The sequence below is a fragment of the Labrus mixtus genome, chromosome 12 (assembly GCF_963584025.1).
Source record: "Labrus mixtus chromosome 12, fLabMix1.1, whole genome shotgun sequence".
NCBI classification, from domain to species: domain Eukaryota; kingdom Metazoa; phylum Chordata; class Actinopteri; order Labriformes; family Labridae; genus Labrus; species Labrus mixtus.
In genome coordinates, this window is record NC_083623.1 from 4777861 (window position 1) to 4804193 (window position 26333).

The 26333-nt window shown below is 40.0% G+C and overlaps 2 protein-coding genes across 3 annotated transcripts in view; both read right to left on the reverse strand.

The window, feature by feature from the left end:
- Window positions 1-1357: 1357 nt before the first annotated feature.
- On the reverse strand, window positions 1358-2964 carry ptrhd1 (peptidyl-tRNA hydrolase domain containing 1). The gene is made up of 2 exons (XM_061051616.1): window positions 2721-2964; window positions 1358-1978 (listed from the first exon to the last, which is right to left on the reverse strand). Exons 1-2 carry the CDS (start codon window positions 2928-2930, stop codon window positions 1808-1810), a joined length of 381 nt encoding a protein of 126 aa, XP_060907599.1. The 5' UTR covers window positions 2931-2964; the 3' UTR covers window positions 1358-1807.
- A 1093-nt stretch (window positions 2965-4057) lies between these two features.
- The window catches only part of fam184ab (family with sequence similarity 184 member Ab), a 167432-nt gene continuing 145156 nt past the window's right edge, over window positions 4058-26333 (reverse strand). Inside the window, exons 18-22 of one of the 2 annotated variants that reach the window (XM_061051617.1) lie at window positions 26284-26333; window positions 15652-15769; window positions 14644-14748; window positions 12109-12368; window positions 4058-5358 (exon numbers count right to left, since the gene is read on the reverse strand). The exon at window positions 26284-26333 is cut by the window's right edge and continues 97 nt beyond it. In XM_061051617.1, the coding sequence (XP_060907600.1) occupies window positions 5277-5358; window positions 12109-12368; window positions 14644-14748; window positions 15652-15769; window positions 26284-26333 (615 nt within the window). In that variant the 3' untranslated portion in view covers window positions 4058-5276. The remainder of the gene's footprint in view (window positions 5359-12108; window positions 12369-14643; window positions 14749-15651; window positions 15770-26283) is intronic. The other variant, XM_061051618.1, reaches the window with a different exon arrangement.

The window sequence follows — 26333 nt, forward strand, 5'->3', positions numbered from 1 at the left end:
GGCACTTTGAGATTTTAGATTCAGCACTTTGATTTAAACAGTGTTTTTTGTTTTTTTTAAGGAATAAAATGAAGTTTTTTTTTTTCCAACCCGGAGCGTTACAACACGAGGAGTCACCGAGGTAACAGGTGCATTAACCCTTTGTGGTCGCACTGCAGGTCGGAGGGGGCCTCGCTCAGGTTCAACATTTCTTATATAATAGATAATAACTGATAAGTCTAGAAGAGGCTTCTCTGTGGAGGGGACGTTTTCATTTCTAAGGAAGGTGGAGTTTAAGCACCAACAAAAACAAACAACAACAACAGAGTATCTTTGACAGGAACACGGTCACAACAAAGTCTTACTTTAGAGCAGTGGTTTCCAGACATTAAACACACATACAGCTTTCTTTTAAAATGAATTTGTCTTCAATCATCGTAATCGTTTTTCTACTGTGTGGCAAGTAAACATTCATTTTAGAGAATATTTCTGCTTTCTTGTTTATTAATGTGGACAGAGGACGAGACAATGGATGACGGACAGACAAAGACTCTCCTGCTTATCTCATTATCTCTATTCCATTTTATTTTTTACATTCTTGAATTATTTCTATACTTCCTTCTTCTGTTTTGTGTTTTAGAGCAACGCTAACAACCGGATTTCCCCTTTATTAATAAAGTATTTCTGATTCTGACGGCCCACAGCAGCAGCCTGTGTTCACTATATTTAAATCTACCATACACATTTTATTGATCAATAATAGGGCCGGACTGATGTGGGATTTTTGGGCCGATACCGATATCATAAATTAGTTAGGGAAAGAATCAGATACCGATGACTCAGCTGATATCTTACTTTGATCTGTGTTCGATCTTTAAACATATAAACATATAGACATACGTCTTTATTGCATTTATCCCTCAAACGCAGTTATCAAACACAACACAGATTTATAACATGGTCGCTCAACTGGAGAGTAACTGTGCACGTTCGTGTATCACTCTGGAGAGTGAGGATGCTCGTTGGTATCCATATAGCGCCCTCTGCTGGTGACAAAAAGAACTGCTAGTTTAATACAAACTCAAATGAAATGCTGTTGAACTGGTGAATATATCGAGTAATATCAGCACATATCTGCCATAAAATTAGATTAGAACAGCTGGCTGATTAATCAGTCGGGCTCTAGTCAACAAATACACATTTCAGACGACCCCGTTTGAATTCCTAAGACCCCAAGGTTTGGCGAGCCCACCTTAAGAGTGCTGTGGTAAGATCCTTATTATAAGTTAAATGCTTGTGCTTTATACACACTTAAATCCACAGGTGTCGTGGGTCTAATTGGACAAAACACTTGACAAAACCCCAGAGGAGTCCCGGCTGTGGCTTCACATAATTCAAGCATGAACAAACTTTAATCACGAGTCAGGACAGAAAAACACAACAGAGCAGGTTTGTTTCCATCCTTAAGTTTAGTTCAATTTTAGGACTAGGTGGTACAATCCCTTGTAACGTCAGATGATGTGAGAGGGTTTCCAGGGGGGGCTGCCATGGTGGGAACTTGAGGCAGGGGATAAGACAGATAACATTTATTTTATTTAAAATGTATAAAATAAGGGTGATTTACTGCCTGCTCAGAGCAAATGAGGTTAAAAGCACGAGGTGGCATCTTTATGTCGTCTGACTTTAATCTCAGAGATGCAGGTGTATGGATGCACTGAGAAGAAGAGCCAAACTTCCAGATGTTCTTCTAACTTAAATAGATACTGAAAGGCCTCTCTCACTTTTACTCTCTGTACGCTTCAGTTCATAGATGGAAAAAAAAGGTCTCTCATTTGAATAGTTTGAACTTGCGCAGCAGCGGCTGGACAGTCTCTTTGGGACACGGCTTCAGGGCGAGGCAGGTCGGGATGTTTTCAGGCTGTTCGATCCAAAGCTTGTGGGCGACTCCGGCCTGAGACAGATTCTCTGACAGACTGGAGAGAGCGGCCTCATCCGGAGCCTGGAGGAGAAACACACAACACACACACTCTGAAGAGATATCAACGCTATTAAAGGCTCGACCATAGACTGATCCAGATATGTTTACATTTACAGCGATTTAAGTGAGAGAATGATGACTTTCTCTCACATGGAAAGTAGTTATTTTCCCATTTGTGACTTTTCTATTTGCATTATACTGAATTACAGATGTGTTTTTTAAAATCCTTTTAAGAGGAAATTTCAATATATCACTAAAATACTAATTTTAAAAGTGATTATATACTCCATATATAATAAGTTTCTATAATTTTAATGTACAGTATTACATAGAAAGGCCACCGTACCCCATTTGAAACATCGTCCTTTTGTAATTTCATTGATTAGCAGAACAAATATGTCAGCTAAAACACAATTTAAAGGATGATTATATTCTTGAGAGGTTTCTCTATTATTCGGCATACAGCCTACACATTAAATATTATTTGTTTTGGTAAAATCAAGGACTTTTATGTCGCTTGGAGACTAATCTTCCGCACGTTTTACTCAAATATGCTAAATTAGCTTAAGAAGGAAAGTGAGAGAAAACAGGTTAAAACAAATAACATCTTTACATTTTATGATGCCGAATTGTAAAACTGTATCAATTAAGACATTGTGTGAGTTTTAATGAACATTAAAATATCTCTACATTGTATAAAAACAAGGCAGCGCTAAAATGGTAAATATTTTGGCCGGGGTTTGGCGTGACGTGCCACGCTTACCCCGAGCACCACTTTATGCATGGAGTCCAGCTCCGCCAGGTACCGCTGTGTGTCCGGGTCCTCGTAGTGCAGGTGAATGGCTGCAGTAGCGGCGTGACAGGCCTGAGTTATAACAGCTCCCAGGGGCCAGGACAGCTTGTGGACCAGGTCAGACCGGACTACCACATACTGGACCAAGCGGCCGGGAGACGCGGCTCCGGTAGCAGCCATCTTCAAGCCCGTACAGGAACAGATTGTTTGTTTATTTTCCGGGTCAGGAGGAGGTGGTAATGTTCATTATTATGAACGTTACCGACCTCTGGTGGTAACTTTAAGAACTGCATCGTAACAAATAAAGACAACCTACTTGTTGCACCTGCAAAAGAACAATCTGTACTTTAAAAAAACGAGCAAAAAAACGAGCAAATATTTAATTTAAACAAATAAAGGTTATATTTTATATAATATAATTAGTGGTTTTCACCTTTCTCAAGTCATATATGCTTCTTTAACCTATTATCTTATCTCACAAAATACACAGTAGTAATGTGACCATATTCTCTAATACATAATTATTATTTTATTGTATTTTATTTGAACCTTTATTTAACCAGGAAGAAAAACGTTTTGAGATAAAAATTAAAAAAAATCTCTTTTTCAAGAATGTCATAGCCAAGCCAGGCAGCAGCACAGTTAACAAAAACATATGTACAAATATAGTAAAAATGCTTATTCATGAAACAATAAATAACACAAAATAAAAAATAATAATTAGTCATCATTTGTGGTATTTGTAGTATTTCTCTCATGTAAAACTTTAACTTGTACTTCATTAATGAGGGCACTGTTTTTATGTTTCTTCAGATATTTGACCCCTGTGGTTTCTCTGAATCTGAAAAATATTATTTAGTAATGTTGCACTAAATTGAATAACCCAAGAATTTACTCAAGATACAAAACAAAAGCTTACACATAATGTCACTCATCAAATCAACTTTTCAACACATCACTTATTTGATTGTCAAACTTAATAAATGTTTATTTATGAATATGTTTCAGTCATTTTTAAAGCAGTAGTGTCAGACGCACCTGAAGGTGTATCCCTGAGATTTGTGCATTTGTGATTATAAAGAATATAAATATGAGAGTGCAGTGTTTCTGTGTTGTATAAAATGGAGTAAATAATTCAAACGGGTCCTGTTCATGAATCTGATGCGATTTGTACTTCTTCTCTTTTACATTTTTAGTAGAAACTAACATCTGTTGAACCATAAAATCAAAATACTTTAATCATTTTTCAATGAAATAAAATGTAAATCAGAAATAAATCAGTCAAATAAAGGACAAACAGGCCGACGTAAATGTCACAATAATTATTTATTAAGCATACACATTATAATATAAATATAAAATATGCTATTTTTGTTTTTAAAATTGGTGAGACATCATTATATCTGTGTTGAGACAGACGACCATACAAACAGGTTTGAATATTCTACCAAAATCTGCTGAGACTTCTACGCAGCTGTAACAAACTCGCCATGATGGTGCCGTCCTAAAATCTGAGCCTGTAGTCACGGAGCACAGCGGAGAGGTGAGACTGACCCGGGATCAGGTCTGTGTGTAAAACATCACCAGAAACCAGGAGGCAGACTGGTCCTGGATCAGCGCTCCTATAGCCTAAGATGCTGTATGCAGTGTGGCCCACGAACAGAGAGAGAGAGCGAGAGAGAGAGAGAGAGAGAGAGAGAGAGAGAGAGAGAGAGAGAGAGAGAGAGAGAGAGAGAGAGAGAGAGAGAGCGAGAGAGAGAGAGAGAGAGAGAGAGAGAGAGAGAGAGAGAGAGAGAGAGAGAGAGAGAGAGAAAGAGAGAGATAGAGAGAGAGAGAGAGAAAGAGAGAGAGAGAGAGAGAGAGAAAGAGAGAGAGAGAGAGAGAGAGAGATAGAGATAGAGATAGAGAGAGAGAGAGAGAGAGAGAGCACAATAACCTACCGTATATTTCTTTATATATAGATTCTTACTGGAGTCCAACAATGGCAATTAGCAGCATGAGAATGCACCACTCAGTTTTATTTCTAGTTCCAAGAAACTGCAAAATAAGTCAGGAAGAAAAGAAAAGAAAAAAAAAAAAGAAACATCGAAACAGACCGATGATCATTGTCACTGTACGCAGAGATCACAGTGAAACAATCGATAATCAAACAATCAAATCAGATCAGAGTGATGACGTCAGGATCGGGGTCAATTCACTTTCACCTCAGTCAACAACACCAAGTGGAGCTACTTCTTTTTTCTTTTTTTTAAACAAAGTGAATGACATCGAGTTTCTGTGCGTCTCATCGACACATCAATGACAACTAACGCTCAATCCATGACCTTTGACCTTTTCCGGCTGACTGACCCAAAGTGAATTGATCCCCAAACCCCTCTCAACGACAAGAAAGAACAAAGAGTTTTTTTAACATTTTTCTCTTTTTTTTTTGTAAGTGTTTTTTTTTTTTTTATTATTATTTTTTCTCTTAAGTTTGGTTGACATGCTGAATCCTTTTTGTGTTTTTTTTTGCAGGTTTGTGGTCAATCAAAAGGAAAAGTATTGAGCGAACCACTCCTGGCGCTGGGCGTCCGGGGAGTCGATGGCGGAGTCCTTAGTTTCAGGAGGGCTGCAGGAGGACGCCGGGAGGGGGAGGGGGAGGGGGGAATAACCACGAGAACAATAAAATCAAAGACAGAAAAAGACAAGTCAGGAAAGAAGCTGGAGGTTGATTCAAGATACTTTTACACATGATTGAAACTTAAGAGCTGTCTTGTCCTCTCTTGCTACATCCCTCTGCGTGTCCTCATCGTGTTTTGTGCTTAAAGTGTTTTTTCTCTAAATGAAAGTGAATCAAACACAGAACTCAAATGCAGTGTTACTGTAATGTATAAAATCAATGTTCAATACATTTCTTTAAGCCTGGCTCTCTTTGCATGAGCAGAAATGTAACCCTCACACATCTGAGATCTAAACATCTGTATGAAGGTGTAGTTCATGTTTCTGTCCACAGGGGGGCAGCAGAGGCATCGTCAGGATCCTGAGAGCAAAGCTGAGCAGTAGAGCAGTAGATTTACTCTTCTATCAGGTGTCATTACGAACTGTTTTTAAAGATGTTCTACAGGATTACTGCGCAGGGAGGAAAGCTGAACACACTTTTTGTTTTCACTTCATCCTCAGATTTATTTATTTATTTATTTTTGTCCTGCACTATTGCACCGTCTTAATTGTGTCATTCTTAATTGATTTGATCATGATTTTTATTCCTTGTCTTTAGCAAGGTTGACAAGTTCTGTCTTTTTCACATTTTATCAAATGTATTACTCCGCTGCTGAAAGTAGTCCCCAACAAAAACGCTCTGTTCTTGTTCGACTAACTTTTGCCAAAGGCTTAAATGTCCAGCTCTTTCACACTGAGCCTTAATGAAACTTTATATTTGTTAGTTCTTAAAGCAACAATATGTACTGTAGGAATTTGGTTTGGTGCACTTTGGCGCCCCCCAAAGGTCACTGAGTGCAACTGCACTGTTGTAAGAAGACGCAAGCAAAAGCATCCCTCACTACTCCCCATTGCAGATAACATGCATGTGTTGACAAGCAGAGGGGCGGAGCCGTGAGAAGCCGAAGTTGTAGAGAAAACTTTTGGTGTAAGATGGAATTATTTATTTATTTTTATGCGATCCTGAGACAGAACCAGGGTTAGATGACTGCAGCCGGTACAGCTGCTCAACATGAGACTTCTCTGTACACTCTGCATCTCACTCGGTCACTCTCTCTTTTGAACTTCTCAGGTTTGTCCGTCCTCTTCTGTCTCTGGCTAATGTCGTAAAGCTGAATGTACTTCTCCTGAGACAAACCTATGTAGTGCTCTGTGGACATGGGAGATATATCCTGTCTGCTGAAAGTTGTTGTACTTCTAGATCGACTTTCAAACGACTGTTTTAAGGGGAAATGTTGCATATTTTTGCTTTATAAAATATATATCTCCACAGAGAGAGAGCGGGATTCAAAAAAGATCAAAAGGTATTTTAACAAACTGGTCTATGGTCTTTTCATGCGATTTGTAAGTAAGAGAATATATAAACAGATTTATTTATTAATAGTCATTTTTAACGGTTTGAAGATACGAGTCTGACAACAATCCAGCTTGTTTTAGTTTGAACGCAGACTTTTCTTTTAGTTACGCTGAATTTAGTCAATTATTTTAACAAAACACACTTCAAATTTGGTCCACTTGACGACTGTTTTTTTTCTGGGTCTTCAACTGCGCCTCACTGTCTTCTTTAATGTAAGGAGTAGAGCTCAGGAATATTAAAGTCAGTCTGCTAAAAGAGACTTTATGATACGGGTTAAAACTTAAATAAATCACTAGATATAATGCACACTATGGCCCTCAAACATGCACTTATTTATTTGCTATACGCATTAAATCAGGTGCTGTGATAGCTGAGTTAGTAGGTAGGGACATTGGGAATCTCGTCCATTTATGCGCGTCACTCATTAGATGACGAGGCATTTGGCTAGAGTCATAGTTAGTCACAGCACCTGATGAAGACCCCGGTCGGGCTCGAAGCATTGTGTTCTTTAATGCATATAGCAAATATTATAGCATTATATCTTCTGGTTGCCATAGTGATGTGAGTCTTTGTGCATTATGAGTTTACGAATCAGCACCTAAATAAGTGATGATCGTACGTTTGCTGACTTTTTTTAAGAGGTTAAAACACATGAATGATGATGCTTTAAGTTTCTATTTAGACAAACGTTTGTTTCCATGGTTACGATCTCTCTCCCCCCTGTTGGACACAACATCTAGGTGTCCACTGAGGGGTGATTCAGCGGTTTAGCTCGTTAGCAGTTTCTCACAGTACAACTTTTAATTTGACAAATTGAGGGCGTGATGGGACTGTTTCATGACAAAGAAAGTGTGCGTGGAAAACAAAATAAATACGCTCTACCATCCCTCATGAATCATGTTCAGAGTCTGTTTTCCGATGAAGACACAAAATCATTGTTGGTGTCTGAAGCGGGGGAAACACACTGTTACCAAAACAATGAACCAATTAGATGGAGTGTTTGAATCTATCCGAACAAAAACACCTGCTCGGGCTTCTTTAATTGGCTGCTTCCGAAATAAACAGCCCCATAACCCCAGGGTGAGATTTACATTTCTTTGTGTTTTTCTTCGAAAAGACAATTACTTCCCAAAAGGCCTTTTATTTTTTTAAATCAATGCGATCCGTTTGTGTTTATTCTTATTCGCAACTTCAGTTTGTGTCTTCAGTTTAAGGTTCATTAAATATTCATTGTGATAAAAACTGTTATTTACAAAACAACAGTCTCATGTGAAACTGACTCTGAAGTGCAGTCACAGCCGTTTATCCAAATTTAGAAATAGTCAAAGTCACTCTGCATCTTCCTCTACGATCATGTGTGATGATGATGAACTCTGGAAGCTGTCTCGCTGTTTTTAATGCTGCTGAGTTTTAATTCACAATATATTAATGGGGCGGCAGAAGTTCAGTCTGTAGGGACTTGAGTTGGGAACCGGAGGGTCGCTCGTTAAAGTCCTGATGCGGATCAAATCTGGAAGTTGGTCTGGTAGCTGGAGAGGTGCCAGATCACTTCACTGCCGAGATGCCCTTGACCAAGGTACTGAACCCCCCCCCCCCCACAACCCACCAGCTCAGGAGTGCCCGCTGTGGGCCGCCCCCTCACTCTGACATCTCTCCCTTAAACATGTCCACAGGATCCTGTTTGTTCATGTGTGTGTCGCATGTCTCAACGACAGTAAAACTGAATTTTCCCCTCGTGGGGTTAATAAAGTAGATCTTCTTCTTCTTCGTCTAACAGGGAAACTTGGCTGTTACATTAACTGAGATGACGCAGGAACATCAGGAGCATCTTTTACAAACATGTATTAAAATCTTTAAATTATCTGATCTCATCTGATTTGTTTCAGTCAGGTTTGTTTTACATGTTGAAGCCAAAAAGTTGCTCTGATATTTATTGAATATTTTCATTTTGAGTATTAACGTTAACTTCCTGGGGCGCCGGACGGACTAGCGTTTATGTTGCACAGAGGCTTAAGTCCTCAACACAGCAGCCGTGGGTTGGAATCCGACCTCGGCCCTTTGCTGCATGTCATCCCCCGCCCTCTCCACCCAACCCTGCCCGTTTCTCTTCAGCTGTCCGATCCAATAAAAGGCAAAGAAAGGCTAAAAAAAAATGTATTTGGTAATGGGACGTGTGTTGGCTCTTCACTGATGTTTGAGCGATTATTAATCGATACTGGCTGGTCGGAGACGGAGGACGGTTCTTAACCCCCCCTGCCCCCTTGATGGACAGGTGACTGCAGCACCTGTGGTCCATTTTGGCTGGCGGTGTTGCCAGGTATGAAGCTTTACTAAGTGTGTGATTTACACTCCCAACATTTCAAGTTAGGACAAGAAAGGTTCAAGTTAGAGAGACATTTGGAGGGAAAATGGTCGCTGTGTTCACTGTTGTTTGGCTCTCTTTATAGCATTCAAATACAATTTGTCATCTGTTCTGAATATTTACACAAGGCGATGACTTAAAGGGTCAGATTTACAAATTGCACATCACCGTCGATAACGTGGAGAGGGTTAGTGTTTGTGCGGCGGCATCAGTCTGAAAACGAATGTTTGTCAAGAACAAAGAGAGTGCGGGGAGAGGAGGACGAGCCCTTTAATGGAGTCTGAAAACATTTCAAAGAAGATCCATAATATCTGACCTCATACTGTCAAGGCTGGCTCAGTCGTGAGTGTGTGTGTGTGTGTGTGTGCGTGTGTGCGTGTGTGTGTGTGTGCTGCTGATGCTCCTTCCCTTAAACTCCTGGACCTATTGTGTTCATAGTTTTGTCAGAAAACCTCGCTCACCTTTAACATACTGTGTATGTGTGTGTGTGTGTGTGTGTGTGTGTGTGTGTGTGTGTGTGTGTATGTGTGTGTGTGTGTGTGTGTGTGTTTTGTAACAGCAAAAGGTGGGTCCTATGTTAACACTTGTGTTCCAAGCGTTTGCAAAGCAGCCGCCACATCTCACTCTTTACAGAAACAGCAGCGGAAAAAACATGCAGCAAAGATCGAGAATAACCACGACATGCTGACACGCACGCCCCCTCACACATGCTGTAAATGTAAACACGAGCGACCTTAGATTATGTTTCTGTGCATGCAATAAACAAACTGCATGTATCCATGGTAGAAGCATGTTACATAATGTATCGTAGCACCACAACGACCATTCACAGCCATTTTTTTAAAGAAACAAGAGAAGCATTTATTGGACCATAGAGTTGAGAAGAAAATCTGTTTTTAGAAAATAAGACACCACCACACACAGAGGGGGACGGTCCATGATAGCAAAAGACAATATCAACTTCATTAGAAATCCACATGGCAAAATAATTTATTTAGTTTGTACAGAAAACAGTCGATCGCTTCCAGTCAGAGCGAGATCTCGTATAAAGTGCAGCGTGTGCAACATGCTGAGATTTAGATGAGAGGATGAAGATGAAGAAACACAAAATGCACAACAGAGAGCCACAAAAGAACCGCCTGAACAGAAAAGGGAAACTCGTCAACATGCACACGGTTAACATGTTCACGCTGACGGACAAACAGAAAGGATACAAAATAAAAACAAACACACACACACACACACACACACACATGCTCCTTTTGCATTCCAAAGCCATTCTTTGAAGCTTTGGATAAGCAGAGAAAGACTTCTTATATAAAGAGTTTGGATGGTGGTTCTGTTTCTGCTCTTTACAAAACCAAAAATAAACGAGCAAAATTGTAAAGAATGCATTGAACAGTGTTTTTATCTGCTTAGCGTAAAGCTGTAAGCGTTAGCATAACAAGCTAACCTGCTTATGTCCGCAGCAGTTACTTAATGTTACCTTCAAGAGCAAGGAGCATTATTTTATATGATTATATATTCATAATGTCATTATCAGATATGTTTACGACTATCACATCAACTCCCACACCTGGCTGCTAGCTTATCAGAAGTTAGGCTAACGCTAGTCGCCCTTCCTGTAGGCTAAGTCCTCGTCCTGACGGCCTCTGCTCTCTTGAAATCAAACACACGGTTAAAAAAACTTCTCCTGTAGGTAAAATACTAAACTAAACATTTTATTTTAGCATGTATACCTCTACAATGTACAAGAACTGTTTATTTCTTCAGCTTCTATAAGGTTAATAATTTCCTGATGGTGTTAACTTTGCCTCAAACATGAAGCTTTAACTTCAGCATGACATCATATTTGTAACCACAGAGTGTATACTGAAGGCCTCTTTGAATCTTTGGTTTTTAAAAAAGTTTGATGGAACTGTTAGGAGATTAGCTCAGCAGATAAACAACTCAGCTAGCTAATGTTAGCTTAGTCATCTAACTAGCTGAAGCACATTATGTCCGCTAGCGTCAGTCGCATTCAAGCCAACTAAATTAGAGTTGCTGTTGTCTACATTTTTAAAACTATGAGATCGAAACAATTAAGAAGTTAGCTCACAGATAAATTCCTCAACTAGCTAATGTTAGCTTATCCAGCTAGCTAGCGGAAGCTGATTATCTTTGCTCATGACTGGTGTCACTAAAGCCACTTTAATTGGAGTTGCTGTTTTGTCTTGTATTTTAAAATCTAGTTAGATGGAGCCATTAAAGAGTTAGCTGTTAAATAAACAAATTATCAAGCTTATATTAGCTTAATCAGCTAGCTAGCTGAAGCTGATCATTTCTGCTAGCGACAGGTGTCACTCAAGCAAACTCAAATGTAGTTTCTGCTGTCTCAACGTTTAAATCAAGTTAGCAAAACATTAATGAAGGTAGCTAGTAGACAATCAACTCACCTAGCTAATGTTAGCTTTATCAGTTAGCTTAAGCTGTTGTTAAAAACGGACTTGACTTTTCAGAAGGAGTTTTTTGTTTCGTAAACTCAACTATGTGTATTTTGAAGGAACAGAGAGCCGGACAGGCAGAGCAGCAGTTAACAAACTCTACTTTTCAACACATCAGAATGCTTAAATTGTTTTATTTGAATCCCTGCAGCTCCTGATTCTATGCTCCTTATGGTTTCTGTATGAAGGGGATGAAAACGTTAAACACAGTTATTGTCTCAGAAGTACCTTCTTAAAAGTCAGAAACAACAAAGGTTTTGCCGTTAGTTATTGATAGGCGTTTGTGGAGAACACACAGCCTAAAACACAGCTCTTAATTTAACGTTTGATTTGGCTATTAGCTAAATAAGTGAAGAGTACTTGAATCCCTTTGAGTGAAAGATTAAACTAAGGTCTGTGATTGGATGATAGATGCGTGGACTGACCAGCTGCGGCCCGTCGGGGCAGAAAGGGTCTCACCTCATGAATTTCTTGGGTTCGGTGGGAGGGGTCGGCGGGGGAAGAGGTTTGTTGGAGTTGAGTTCAAGGTGGTGGATGGGGGAGTTGGGGATGGGTTCTAGGCGGCTGGGCTGGACTGGGGGAGGAGGAGGTGGGGGCTGTGGGAGCTGCCCACTTCCTGAACCTGCCACGCCCATGCCCCTACCTGCTGCCTCCAGAGCCCTGACATTAGGAGAGCTGCTGAATCTGCTGGCTGCAGTTTTCTCATTCTTTTTCTTTTGCTACACAGACAAAAAAAAGAAAAAGGAGGCGGACGGGGGTCATAAAGGAGTAAAAGGGAAGTTTAAATCAAAATAATAATTAAAAGATAAGAAGAAATGGAGGGAAAAAAGGGAAAAATGGAGGACAGGGAGAGCCCTACAGGTCCATCCAGTAAGAGACAGAAAGAGAGCAGCGTGCTAACTTGATCATATTTAAAAGTAAGTGAATGGATCAATCTGAAGACCGGCATCACTCGGCCTTTAAAGCACCAGTCGCTCTGAGCAGAATGGAAGTTCAGATGAGGAGAGATGCGTCAAAGCAGAAAAACATCTCACACTAACAAATGGCTTGGAAAGCAAAGGAAAGCTGGAGAAAAAGTCAGGAAGAACAATCCAATCAGGAAGAAGAATCACACGCATATTTATACGCACAAACACACATGAACTAGCACATGATGAACACGATACACATATACAAATATGTGTGAATCAGCAAGAACAAAAAAAAAACAAACTGGAAGTTAAGGACCAAAAGTGTCAACAGTTATATATCAAACATGCAATGAGGATCATTCAACGCAGACATACCGTCAAAGAATGTCACATTTCACAGGAGCACTAGACGCTTTGGGGCCCTGAAAACATATTCTTACATATTTTTTTTTACAATTTGTACTGGATTGATTTATTGATCCTACTGTGGAGGCAGCTGAGTCCGTGCAGCACCGGAGCCCGATACCAATTTCCATAAAGCCCGGCATACACTGTACGATTGTATAAAATTGAGAACTCAGACTGTACCAGTTAAATCCGGATGGAGTATATCAACAGAACTATGTGTATTTTGGTTGTCTCATATGCCCTGCTAAGATACACACCAGCAAGAATGCTCTCACTCACTATCTCACACTCAGCATCACCGATAAACACGAGCTAACCAGCAGCTAAATCATAACAAATTTATCCTGTCGGCTGGAGGTCTGCAGATATTTCCTGCCAACGTTTCTTTCATGATCGTAATGTCTATGCTCTACCTTGTGCAGCACAATCCCAAGGTTGGGGTATCCTGGTTCTGCTCTCACTGTGCGATTGTGTGCAGTCCTACGACCAAAATACGACCGGTCGAAGCAGCTGATCAGGCCGTGATTTGCTGCCGTGCCTCAGTGTTCACTGCACAACTGATGACGTGCTATCAAAATCTGTCGACAACTCAAAAATCTGATAAATTGACCTGAAATCATACAGTGAAAGCCCCGCGAGGAGAATAGAGCGTATTGTATTATATCTTACATGACTACAACATTTTCTGCCAAAGTCAGGATAGTTTTGGTCATTTCACTTGAACTTTAGCAAATGTTTTCAGGGCCTTTAAAGCATTTAACTTTTGCAAATAAATGCAATGAAACAAATTATTCTGAGTGACTCAAAAAAGCAATGGTATGACTTTAGTAAGGAAATAAAATGTTATATTATCTGAGAGCTACATTGCTCAGTGCATGGCACACAGTACATCTTTCATTTAAAATAGTTACAATGGATGACGCTGGGATCAATGTTGCTGCTTTTAAAAGGTTTCTCTTGTTTTGACTTTAAGCGTTGTCCTTTTCAGGAAATAAAAGTTGAAGGTCTGTAAACATCAACAAATAAAGTTAAATGTCATGACAATCTTATATTTTGGCTTTGAACTGTGACACCTTGGTCTAATTGCTGTGAACAAATGAGACCCTGATTGGTGGAACTGTTGACCTTCATGTTATACTGACAGGACTGATATTTAACAAATGGAAAAGACAGCACACTTCCTGTTAATGTGTTGTTTCCTGTCCTTTTGATTCTGTCCTTGGCTTCGTAATAAAATGAAAAACCTTGTTGAAATTGATTTTTTTTTTCTATTCCTCCCTTTTAACTTCCGCTGTAAACTTTGACAGATGGTCGTGTTCTCACTGGAACGCCACAATCCGGTCCGTTCTTAGAAAACCTCTTTATATTGTGTTTTTTGTTGAACAAGAGATTGCAGCAGATTTGCCGTTAGTTCAACATTGAAACACTCAGGTAAAGGCAGAGACAGTCTCATTTGTTTAGAGCAATTTTTAAAAATAAAATAATGTGGTCAAGCTTGTTAAAATGCAGTAGTACCTTTGCAAAAAACGTCAGTACTGATTGTTCTTCTGCCTGATCAGCACTGATGGATATGAGATGAGATGGAGTGGATATCATCTTTGCTATGTATTGAATAAAGCGACAGGTTTATCAGCGTGCCCCTGTGTGTGGTGTGTTACAGGATATTAAGTCCTACCTTAATGAGCGGGTTGATAACTCCTACGTTAGGACTGGCGTTGAACACTTTGTTGAAGTTGGTCTCCCTGTTGACAAGTTCCAGCTGGTAGAACTTCTTATCGTCCTGAAGGAGAGAACAGAGTTAGCTGACGGCAGGAAACACTGGAGGAGATTCAAGGGACTATAAAAGCACTCAACATCACACATTTTATGGGCTTTCTTCTGCACACTCTCTCCAAGCTGCATTTTAATACCTCCATGAAATCTCCCCCAAAACATTGTTAAGTATTTAACAGGTCTGCACTTCTGATTTCTATTCTTTATCACATATTGGGAAATTAGCCTTCATTAGGCACTTCATTTACAAGTCGTTACCTCACAACTACTGCAGTCTATGGATCACAGATACAAGCCAATGACTCTAACTAAATGGCAACAGCACTACACTGTGACAAATTGTAAGCTGATTTATGAAGTCACCTTCATGTGATTAGTGCAGCAGAACAGCAGAAACCTTGGAGTCACTGTCAACAGTGTCCCAGACAAAGCCGATGAAACTAACAGTGTTAATGAGGTGGATTTCATTGGAAGACTGGTTACACATGATACAGATGTGTCAGTTAACAACAAGGTCGGCCTTCTCTTCAGAGAGTCAGGAGCAATGAAGTCAGCTGACTTGGAGGCTGAGATGATCACAAATAAATCCAGTTTTTGAGTTGACTTTAAAGTTGGATACAAGGTTTGTTAAATTAACTTTTTTAAATTGTTTGGTTATCAACAGCTTTGGCCTTGAGTGGTTTTAACTGGTCTAAAAAACAGACGATTTACAAGCATGTTAATCAAATATGGAATGCCTCAGGGCTGTATCCCGGGTACTTTCTTATTCTCATTAGCCTCTTTATTCCATAATTTCCTGGATGGTATGGATGATAAACTGTTTACATCTGTTAATATCAAGTATTTCAAGGAACTTTTTCACTAAGCTGTGTACATATAGTAAATTGCCCCCACAGGACTTACTACTTACCACCAGTTTCTTGACTAGAGATTCTCTCTCGGACACCATGTCCTTCAGTTCTGCGATGACCTGCAGATCCTCATGACGACTCTCCCTGTTTCTGAACTTCTCTTCTGAACCTTCCAGTCTGTATGACGATTGAAAAAAATAACCAAATAATGAATTACTGGACACAGGTTATGTGTGCAGTTTCATCAATGTAAAATATGTAACGTTAAATAACATTAACAGTACAAAAAAGAAAAGCAGTTGTTAATTCTTTCACTTTCTAGTGTGCATGTATAATATGGTTTCATTTATAATATCAATGAATTCAATTCATATGCTACACAGATGAAAAGGTGTGTGATTCATGGGCTTTCCTTTTTTATAGGCTTTCGATCAATAAAAAAGTAATTGTCCTTAGTCCCTTCCCTCCCCAGTCCCTTCCTCTTCTCATCAGTAAAACCATTAAGGATTTTTATGTCAAATTCAAAAACAGAGCTGCACATTTCCTCCAGAGATTGTTTTTTTTTGTGTTCTGTGAGTTATGAGAACTCTTAAAAACCTTATAATAGATTTTTGTTATTTCCCAACTGGCCCACTGAGAAATCACAGCTTCTGTAAAATCTGATTCATTTAAAAAGCCGGTGACATTTTCCTTAATGTAACACATGCTAAAGATCGCTGAGCACAATGGGCATTAGCGGGCTGAAAAATACTTCATGCGAAAAACAACCAATCATAAGTGACAGTTTGGGCTGGGAAATGACTCATTGAAAGGAAAAAGCCTTTTAAAGTCTCCATTTAGCAGCCTGTTTTTTTGAAAACTTGGGCACTCATGGAAGTTAAAAATTATGCATTAAATAACAGACAATAGAAGACATCAGTTACTGACTACTTTCTGTCATCTTTAAGTAAACATCAAAACTTAATATTACAAGAAACTACAGTTTGTATTGAGCACTTAGATGAGGGTATTTCCTGGAAAGTTTAAGCCTTTTTCAAAATACGGAGTTTTGCACTGGTTATAAAACAGACTTTGCTTTTTATAAGTCTTACAGAGGCCTCACTTTTATTTATTAATGTTTAAAGAGCCGATAAAAACTTCACACAGGAGCTTTAAATCTTATATTTTAACTGAATTTCTGGAAAAGAGGAACTTGAAACAGTCACCTAGTTCAGTTTAAAGATACATTTTCGTCTTTATTGGAAAAGACAGCTGAAGAGAAACAGGAAATGTTGGTAGGAAAGAATGAGAGAGCACTTTTAGAAAAGGACCAAGGTTGCATTTGAACCCCCAGTCGGTGCGATGAGGACCAGAGCCTCTGTACATGTGGCCAGGTCATAACCTCTAGTCTATCGTCACCCCCACCTAGTTCATTCAAAGTGTCATTTTCTGCCTCTGAACATGGTCAACGATTGATTTTGATCAAAAAAAGCTTTTCTGCACCAATGACTTATGTGACAGAGAGCTTAACCGCCTTTCCCCTCCCACACTACCACAGTCCACGGAGCAGAGGGGTGTCCTTGTGACATTTATGCCACAGTATGAAAACACACTTTCTTTAAGGCCGAGTATACCAGAGCAGCTTGTCTGCCCAATAAACTGCAGCCTCTCACAGGGCTGTCCGCAGACGTACATGAGCGGCCAGAGGAGCCCGGCTCAGAAATAGTGATACATACTGATTTGTATCGGATACACTGTCTGCTGCTGTGCTGGTCCTTCTGTTCCCATCTGATAGCCGGTTTATCGTGTTCTCTCTGTTTGTCAAACACTTTCTGCAGCACAAGCATCACACTCTTTTTTTTTTTGCAGCTCTAGTTGTGTCTGTGTTATTCTGGAACTGAATATTTCATAACAAAATGAGCAAACATGTTCACTCAGATAATGTGTTCTTAGCTTAATGTAAAATAATTTGTATTATCTAACGACTTAAAGCAGTGTTGACAGTTTCTTGGCCACTTTTGGGAAGCAGAAAACATGACATCTGCATTTTATCACCTCATAAAGTTTTTGTGCTAAGAATCAGTTCTCCATTAACACATTCATAGGACACAGATTGGCCAGTGCAGCTTGCATATTTGCTAAATTATTATGAACCTTTAAAAGCTACATTGATCTGTTTTTTTGGCCTCAAACGTGCAAAAACCTGAACTCCTTCAAGCTAAAAATAAGACTCAACATCTTGGCGTTATGCTCTGCCAATTTATCCATCAAGCACAGAGGAATATGAACATTCATTTCCAAAGAGAAGTACGATTGTGTGAGTTTGTTTTTGTTGCATAGAAGGAAGTGTGAAATAAAACAGTGAAAAAGAAAAGTTGTATGTTTAAAAACCAAAACAATGAGCTCAGAAAACAAACTGAGTTCAGAATCAAACAAAGAGCTCAAAGGTCAAAACATTGACTTCATAAATCAATAGAATGAACTCAAAAACCAATGAGCTCTAAACTCAAAACATTGACTTTATTACCAATAAGATGTGCTCTAAACCCAAAAGAATGAGCTCAAACACCAAAAATGAGTTCGAAAATCAAAAGATTGAGCACTAAACCAAAACAAATGAGGTCAAAATCAATTCAAAGAAGTAAAAAACGAAAAGAATGAGCACAAACAGCAAAACAATTGAGGTCGAAACCAAAAAAAATGAGCTCAAATTCAAAAGAGTGAGCTCTAAACCCCAAAAGACTTGCCTCAAAACTAATTTCAATGAGGTCAAAAACCAAAACAAGAAGCACAAACACCAAAAACTATGACGTCAATAACCAAAATATGCTCAAAACCCAAACGAGTGAGCTCAAACACTAAAAAAAGAGCCCAAAACTTTGAGCTCAAAAGCCAAAACAATGAGCTGAAAGACACCAAAACCTTCAACAAAGCTCTGCGAAACATACAAGGAATGTGATGATTCTCTGGTTTTCCACTTTAAGCAACCACTTTGAATTTCAGGGATTGATAATAAGAAAAAAATGATTGTTCCACTTTAAAGCTTCTCATTATGAGTATAGCTTTAAGAAAATGGAGGGGTGTTTTTTCCCCAGAGGAAGGAAATCTAGATAATAAAAATAATGTTCTGTTTTAACTTTAAGAGTAAAAATTAACTACCCTTGATAGACATTTTCTTCAAATGTACCCGTCACAAATTGACAGAATGAAAATCTATCTGATCCAGAGAGCTCATTCGTTCTCCTCAAATGGAGCCAAGTCTTCTGATATCTTCTTCAGTGGAGTTTACTTGATCCCACTGTGGCTTGACGGAGGCATCCGTGATCAGAGACGAATACTCGGTTTGTCATTCTGCTTTATGTGGAACATTTTGTTCCAACATGTTTATTTACAGTGAATATCTTTGTAAATGGTGGGTTGACCCGCAGCTGAATCTCCTCTGGGCCGGAGCACACTCAGGCCAAATGTTTTTGTGTTTCCACTATTTCACGCCCGACCGCCGCGGCATCAGCGACCGTTCACCGAGCAGGAAAAAACCCTCCGAGACACCGAACCAGACGGTCAGTGACACATGAGCTGTGAGAGGAGACCGCTGTCATTCATGACCTTCATCGAATCTTTGGTTTCTCTAGGATGACATGACAAAAAATATTTCCAGGGATTGAACAAATTCAACTGCTTATATACGGGCCATCAAACAGATTCTCCTGCATCCGTCCACTGCATGGTTAGATTCACAAGAGGTATTGAAGGAACTTTTCTGCACCAAATGTTTGTTAGAAAAGCTGCACCCTGGTGGATTTCTAGAAGCAGTTCTTTTGTGGTGAAGGCGGCGTCTGTTTTTCAAGGTGCAGGAATTCTGATATAACTCGGAGCTGACGGTGACAGATGCTCAACAGGAAATGTTTGGTTAGTGCTTGTGTTATCTACACCGCCATCTGGTCCTGTTGAGTTCTATTACATATGCAGTTTAATACACTGCAACCACCAGGCTGATGAAACATATTAGCAGGAGGAGCGTGCAGGCTGTAATATCACTGATGTGACTGCACATGTTTAAAAGCCTTCATCAGTACTCTGAATCAAAGGAACGCTTCCTACGACGGCAGGACAAATTAGTTCAACCTACATGCAACTCAAATAAAGGAGCTTCTTTGTGTCTGTTCAGGGAGCATGATTTATAAAGAGAGGGATGAGGCTGTTGTTGTTACCGTGGTGATTAATTAGCTGGGTAGCGACAGGCTGGTGGTTAAGATAGATCAGTGTTTGTAGTTGATTAGATGGAAGACCCAGAAACGCCTGTTTCACTGAGCAAAGTAAAGAAGATGACGAAAAAGAAAAAACGCTGACCTAAAAGACGACTTGTCCTATATAAACCTGCCAAAAACAACATTCAAAGTAGACCAAACTTAATTCACTGTACGGACTCTATTTGCTCTTTATTATTTATCATGACAAGTAGTGCAGATGACTCGACACTGCTCAAAAAGTTGAGCTTTTTTTGTGAAGTTGAGGCTGTTCGAGACTGGTAAAAAACACAGATTGAGGCAGTGTTAGCATGTATTTCATGATTTCATTCATCTTGGTGATTTTGTGGATACACCATTTAAATCTGTCTACCATCTGAAGGTAATTCTTCCTTTAGGCCCGCGTAGCCGAAACACAGACGCGTAAGACATCTCACAGCAGCAGAGCTCAGATATGAGCCGAGCGTCTGCTTCGAGCTGAAAAGGATTTGATGAGGGTGAAGAAATGTACAGTATTTGTCTGACATTTACAAGACAAGGTAATGTCTTCTTTTGAGCCTATTAGAAGTGTTTCCAAATGTAAAGGGATTTGTAGGCTGTACCTGCTAACAGAATATAAGCAACGCTGTTAAACATGTGTTCTGAAATGTTGTCTGCAAGTCTAAGATAATCCACAGTCTGCCTCACCATTTTATCATTGAACATTTACAGAAGAAACACAATGTCCATTTTGGTACAGTACGAGCTCTTGACTGATTTTCACTGTGATGTTTTATATTGTTTCATATCGTGTTGGGTTCTGATTTGACGGTGATGTTGTATGTGTTGTCTTCTGGGTGCTCCTGCTGCAAAACACATTTCCCCTTGTGGGACTATAAAGAATCTGATTCTGATTCTGAGCAGCAATTTCTGTGTTCAGCAAAGTGAAATTACTGTTTTTGTCAAGGAGACCGGTGGCCTTGGAGAGGGGGGGGGGGGGGTTAACAGCTGTTTCTGGTATAAAAATACATCTTACTCTTTGAGAAAAAGGTCTCTATCTTTGATGATACTTTCTGTAATGATATCAGACATTTTGATTAACAATCTGAGCCTGACAGTGGAAAAGAAACAAGGACTATTGAATGATTAATAAATTGTAGCCGTTACAGCCCGTGTCAACAACTGCTGGCTTCTTTTGGCTGCTTTCTATTTCAATATCTTATTTTTCTGTTTTTTAATACTCTGTTGGTGCGCTCTGTTACAAATAGAATTCTCTTGTCTAAATGCAGAATTTCCTTTCTAAGTATAACAACAAGCATGCATTTGACTCGTGCAAATGTTTGATTCCTGCAGTATGTGCGTCCTGTTTAAATCCAGCAGGTGGTGCTTTGCTCTCAGCCGAGTCAGACTTAAAGGAGGTCAGCTCTGAGGAGGATGCTCGCTGCTCTCTGAATATCTCCAGACTCTGTTCTGCAGAGTTTTCGGTTTCTGTTTGGCCTCGTCTTTCTTTATCTCACCCTGTTTTTATCTGTCGTCCTCAGTTCATCTCTGCAGCTCAATAACTCCCCTTCTCCTCCTCCTCCTCCCCCCCCGAGGGTTTGTTCAGCTCATTTCCCTCATGACTTGGCATCATCCACTGCCCGGCGGCGAAAATGTACCTTTTAACTCACTCCTTTCTTACTCCATTCATCTCCTTTCAATCTTCACCTGCAGCCATTCCTGCCACGTCTCATACAAACTCTTCTCTCTGGATTCTGTAGTTGTAACCTCACCTTACAGATTCCCTGCAGCTTCTTCTTGCATTCTCCGACTTTATCGATACATCACAGCGTTTGCTTCACGTGGTACCTAACTTAACCTCTGTTTCCCACACGCATAACGTCATCTGCATGTCATCAATAATAGACATCTCCCTCTGCAGCTTTAATGAGACTAAACTGTACTTCCACTAATTAGATTCTGAGACCTGAGTATGATTACTCGCTTAGCTGAAAGTCTTTCCTTGTTATTAACGGGAGTCTTTCCAGTAAATGTTAGTTCCTTAAATCTCTGCAAGCTCATCATCTGAGGAAGTTCTGCATGATATTTGATATGTAGACTGAATTTACTCCTTATGGCATAAGTAGCAGCATGCAGAGTAAGCACTATTTGATACAGTTCATGTGATGTGTATGTTTTAAAGGTCGCACATCATGCAAAACACACTTCACCATGTTTCTCTAACACTAACATGTGTCTCTAGTCCGTCTACAAACCCCCCAATTATGAGAAAAGTCCATCATCTCCATCTTTTGCCTGCTCCACTTTTCAGAAAGTGTGTGCTCAAACAGGCCGTTTGGAGATTTTCCCTTTATGACATCACAAAGGGCAGTAGCCCCTCCCCCAGGTGGGTGACACTCCCACAGCTAGGTGTTTGTTCTGCCCTCTGAGTCTGCCTTCTCACCGTCAACAGTAGGACATGGAGGGAGAAAGCCTGAGACACCCAAGCCCTTCCAGAGAGGGGGCGTGGAACAGCCTGTTCTGAGCAGGGCTGAAATAGAGGGTTTATAGACATGATCAAATACAGGATAAGAGTGGATTTAGAACAAGACACTTCACACACATGTTCTGAGGAGCTCTGAGACTTATTTAAACTGGTTGAAGAGGAGGAGGAGATGTGACCTTTAAGGCGGTCTACAAAGTGGTTTAGCTTCAGCAGAACATCGGCCTTTAGAGGGAAACAAACTAACTTTGTGTTTGTAGATACCTCAAAGAGTTGACTTAAATATTTTAGATTTAGATTTTGTTGGGATAAGTGCGTGTGGTTTAGGTTGATTTATTGAAAGGTTAATGATTTTTATGATGTTACAGGTTCCCATTAGAATGCAAATGATTTGAGTCCACAGCTTTCTTAATTCTTCATCAGGAACCACTGCTGTTGGTTTATGGTGGAGATTGGAATAGGACATAATAATCTAGCCTGGGCAGACTCCATAATAACAGAATTACAAGCTATTCATGTATTATGCACTATGGGTGTCCATCAACTGGTCCAATCATCTCTGTGGAACAATGGAACAATGGACTGAGAGCTGCAGCTATAGCAGCGATAACACAGAGGTCATTTTCAAGAACTAACAACGGCTTGTTTTACACACAAAGTGAACATGGGGGCGTGTTCAGGACGATTCTGATATTTTTAAAGACTACAATTCTTTACATTCAACCACATTTGGACAATGAATATCCACATATTCTGATGAACTCAGGAAGTGTTGGAAAGGTTTTCAAACAGTTGCTTGGTGACAGGACTAAAATGTAATTCCAGTCCAGTAGCTTGTCCTTGTGAGTCGAGGGGAGATGGAGGTGAATACAAGAAGGACTGTTCTGATTTTGAGCTTTTCCTCGTTGATATAAAACCTGTCATATTATATATAAGCATGTTATTTGCTTATCCTAATAAACTACTAATGATTGAATGAAGGTGTTTCTTGCACTGAAGCTTGATTTGCGATGGGAAAGGTTGGACTGCAGGATATCTGGAAGTCGGAGCCAGCCGGTGAGCTGTGACTCGACACAGACGGAGCAAACTGTGAGCCTGAATCCTCAGGAAGACGTTCTACAGCGTGGATTGTAAACAGAAACCACTTCGATTAGGCACAGATTTGGTTCTAATATGTCAATATAAAAAATTATTGTACGTGGTGAATCAATTCTATTGAAGACCATTGTGTGGTTTAGGTGCAAAGCTCTGCAAGATGTGCTGCTGGCCCCTCTAGAGTCGCAAAAATTAGATATGAGATTCATCCAAAGCATTGTTTTTTGCATATGCACCGTAAAATAATTTTCATACGGGTCTATATCTTGACTAATAGATCCATTGGCTCTAGTCAGAGATTCTTAGTATTTATATATTCTCTATTCTCCCTACTCTATTAGCTACTGATGAAGCTTTGTGATTATATGTTTCAGCCTTCTGCTTTATGTGTCTATTTAAAAGGTGATTAAACTTTTAATCTTCTTTGTCTGGAAAGCCAATATCCCTCTGTGGTTAATCACCAGTAACAGAGACAAACTGCAATTCAGTGCTGCTATTTCTGCTCAACAGGTGACAGCGATGTTCAGGCTCTGCGCTCACGATGCCGGAAAAACTAACTTTCCAACACACTTCGATAAAGTTATCGTGACGCGGACATGTTGACTCACATCAGGGGGGTGGGGGGGGACACACACATCATGAGTCACGTCATCATCATCACATCTGCGATTAGTTGCTGCCAAGGCAAACAGAAATCCAGGATATGAAACCTGAAGATTTCCTCACTCATAACCTGAAAACCTCCGATATCGATCTTTCATTAAGTTGGAATCTGAAAAACGACTGACTGCCTGACGAGTCTGTATTGTTTTTAAATCAAAGAACCTCATATCATAGAAATGTGCGGGAGCGTGCATAAAAGCACATGATGCCACATGCATATGGAATCAGGTGTTTCTCTCTTTTATCTTTGATGTCATGGAGTTATTCTTATCTTTCTGTGTTTCTCTTTGTGAAATATTTTCCAGAAGAATGCAGCTCAGGTACAGGTTGAGGCCACACCGGTAAATCTCTCTTGGCGTTTTCTCTCGTGGTTCCGTTCTGCACCATTGTGCACGCTGCAGCTGTTTATAACGTATGACACGAGCAATATGATAAGCCGAGAAGAAAATAATTCATCACGGCAGCCGACTATTTATACTCCACTTCGGCTGACGCATGACAATGAAAAGAGGGTGTGCATTGCTCCTCTAAGACAAACACCTTTAAGTCACTTCTATTGGCTGTTTGATGCACTGATTCAGGAGGCCGTCGCGTGGACAAACAAGAGGAGCAAACGTTTTGCTTTCTTCTGCCATCAGAAGCTGTGACGTGAGGAGACAGCGTCTGCTTTGTTCATAACAAAGGCTACATTTAGAGTAGAGTGACGAGGCAGACAAGAAGCTAGGAGACTAAAGTCAACAGAAACCGGACTTTAAAGTAGTATATATAAATAAAGAGTCCTTAGTGTTTAAACAGCGTTTGATGAAAACATGATGGCACAAGAAGGAACGCCTGTAGAGATTTCATTATAGACTTTTACATTTTCTAAATTGTCTCTCTGCTGCTATCACAAGTTCATTTACCTTATTGGTGAATAAAAAGTTGATCTGATCTTATTCCAAAAATAGTTTTTATCTTCAATATTTGATTGTCTACTCGTCCAGAGTAGGCTGTGAATATCTCAAGGAGATCTGGTTGAAAATAGTTGATTTTTAGTAGAAAGGAGAAACTGAGGGTTTGAAGGAACCAGCTGAACCTGTTCAAATAAGTCAAAAAGACAATGATGCATATCCTAATGTATCTTTTTTTTTGTCACTTCAGGGAGAAAAAAAAAGTCCCCTCTCAATGCAAATAAGCCTCATTGCAGAAATCATCAAATTGACAAACGCAGGAGCTAACGAGTCACTGAGAGTTGGTGGTAACTGCACTGCAGAACACACAGACTTTTCAGTGAGCAGCACAAAACTTCCACCTCTGCATGACCTGCAATAAATCCCATATGAATATAGTCTGTAAATATCTCAGTGAAACAGGCATTTCTGGGTCTTCCATCTAATCAACTACAAACACTGATCTATCTGAACCACCAGCCTGTCGCTTCCCGGCTAATTAATCACCACGGTAACAACAGCCTCAGCCCTCTGTTTATAAATCATGCTCCCTGAACAGACCATTACTTCAGAGTAATCAGAGGTTACATCAGTTCATAGCTGGCTGCCCCCGTCGACTTGGCAGATACAAACGTCATACATATGTGTGAAGATGGTCTGGAGCTGTTACACACGGACAAAGACGATGCTGCTCTTTTTTTTCTGTGACCTTTTCCTGGGTAGAAGTTTGATTTTAATGGTGAAACTCATATCACAATTTTGGAGTCTGGCCCTTACTATAAACTGAAAAAGGTGTCCGCTAGCCCCCCCCCCAGCTCATTATCTACTGGTGGACAAAATTGAGCTCCATCAGCATGTGGACGCACCCCCATACAGAGTGGAGGTGCAGAAAGCTTCTCTCCACGCCTTAGCCCTGGAATATCATTAACCTTCTCTGCTCAGTCTCAGACTTTGAGACGGAGCAGGTAGAGGGAGCAAATGATGTGCGATTCTTTGTGCTATTAGTGGCACAATCCATTCTGAGTGAATTTCCCCCCCCCCCAGAATATATGAATGCTTTGTTTGTGCTTTTACTCAGGGAGAACTTGCCTGTAGTTTTTAAGCCTCCACTTGGCACCTTGACAAAACACAATCACATCATCTGGGACAAAAAGGTTGACCTTTGCATGAGGCAATCATGACTTAAAAATGAGATTAAAGGTTTTTTTTTTCTCCTCTGTGCCAAAGGCCTCAGTTTGTGCTAAAGACCCCAGTTTGCTGCAGAGCAGTTTGTAGACCACACAAGAACATAGAGAGTGTTTCCAGTGTGTTACATACAGAATCTGAAGGGCGGAGATCTTGTCTTTGAGCACTTCTTGGGCTTTGTT

Bases quoted from the DNA above. Each gene is read 5' to 3' on its own strand.
- ptrhd1 (XM_061051616.1), bottom strand. From the start codon at position 2,930: ATGGCTGCTACCGGAGCCGCGTCTCCCGGCCGCTTGGTCCAGTATGTG. The intron at 1,979-2,720 runs GTAAGCGTGGCA...TTTCTCCTCCAG, and splicing joins TGCATAAAGTGGTGCTCGGG to GCTCCGGATGAGGCCGCTCT.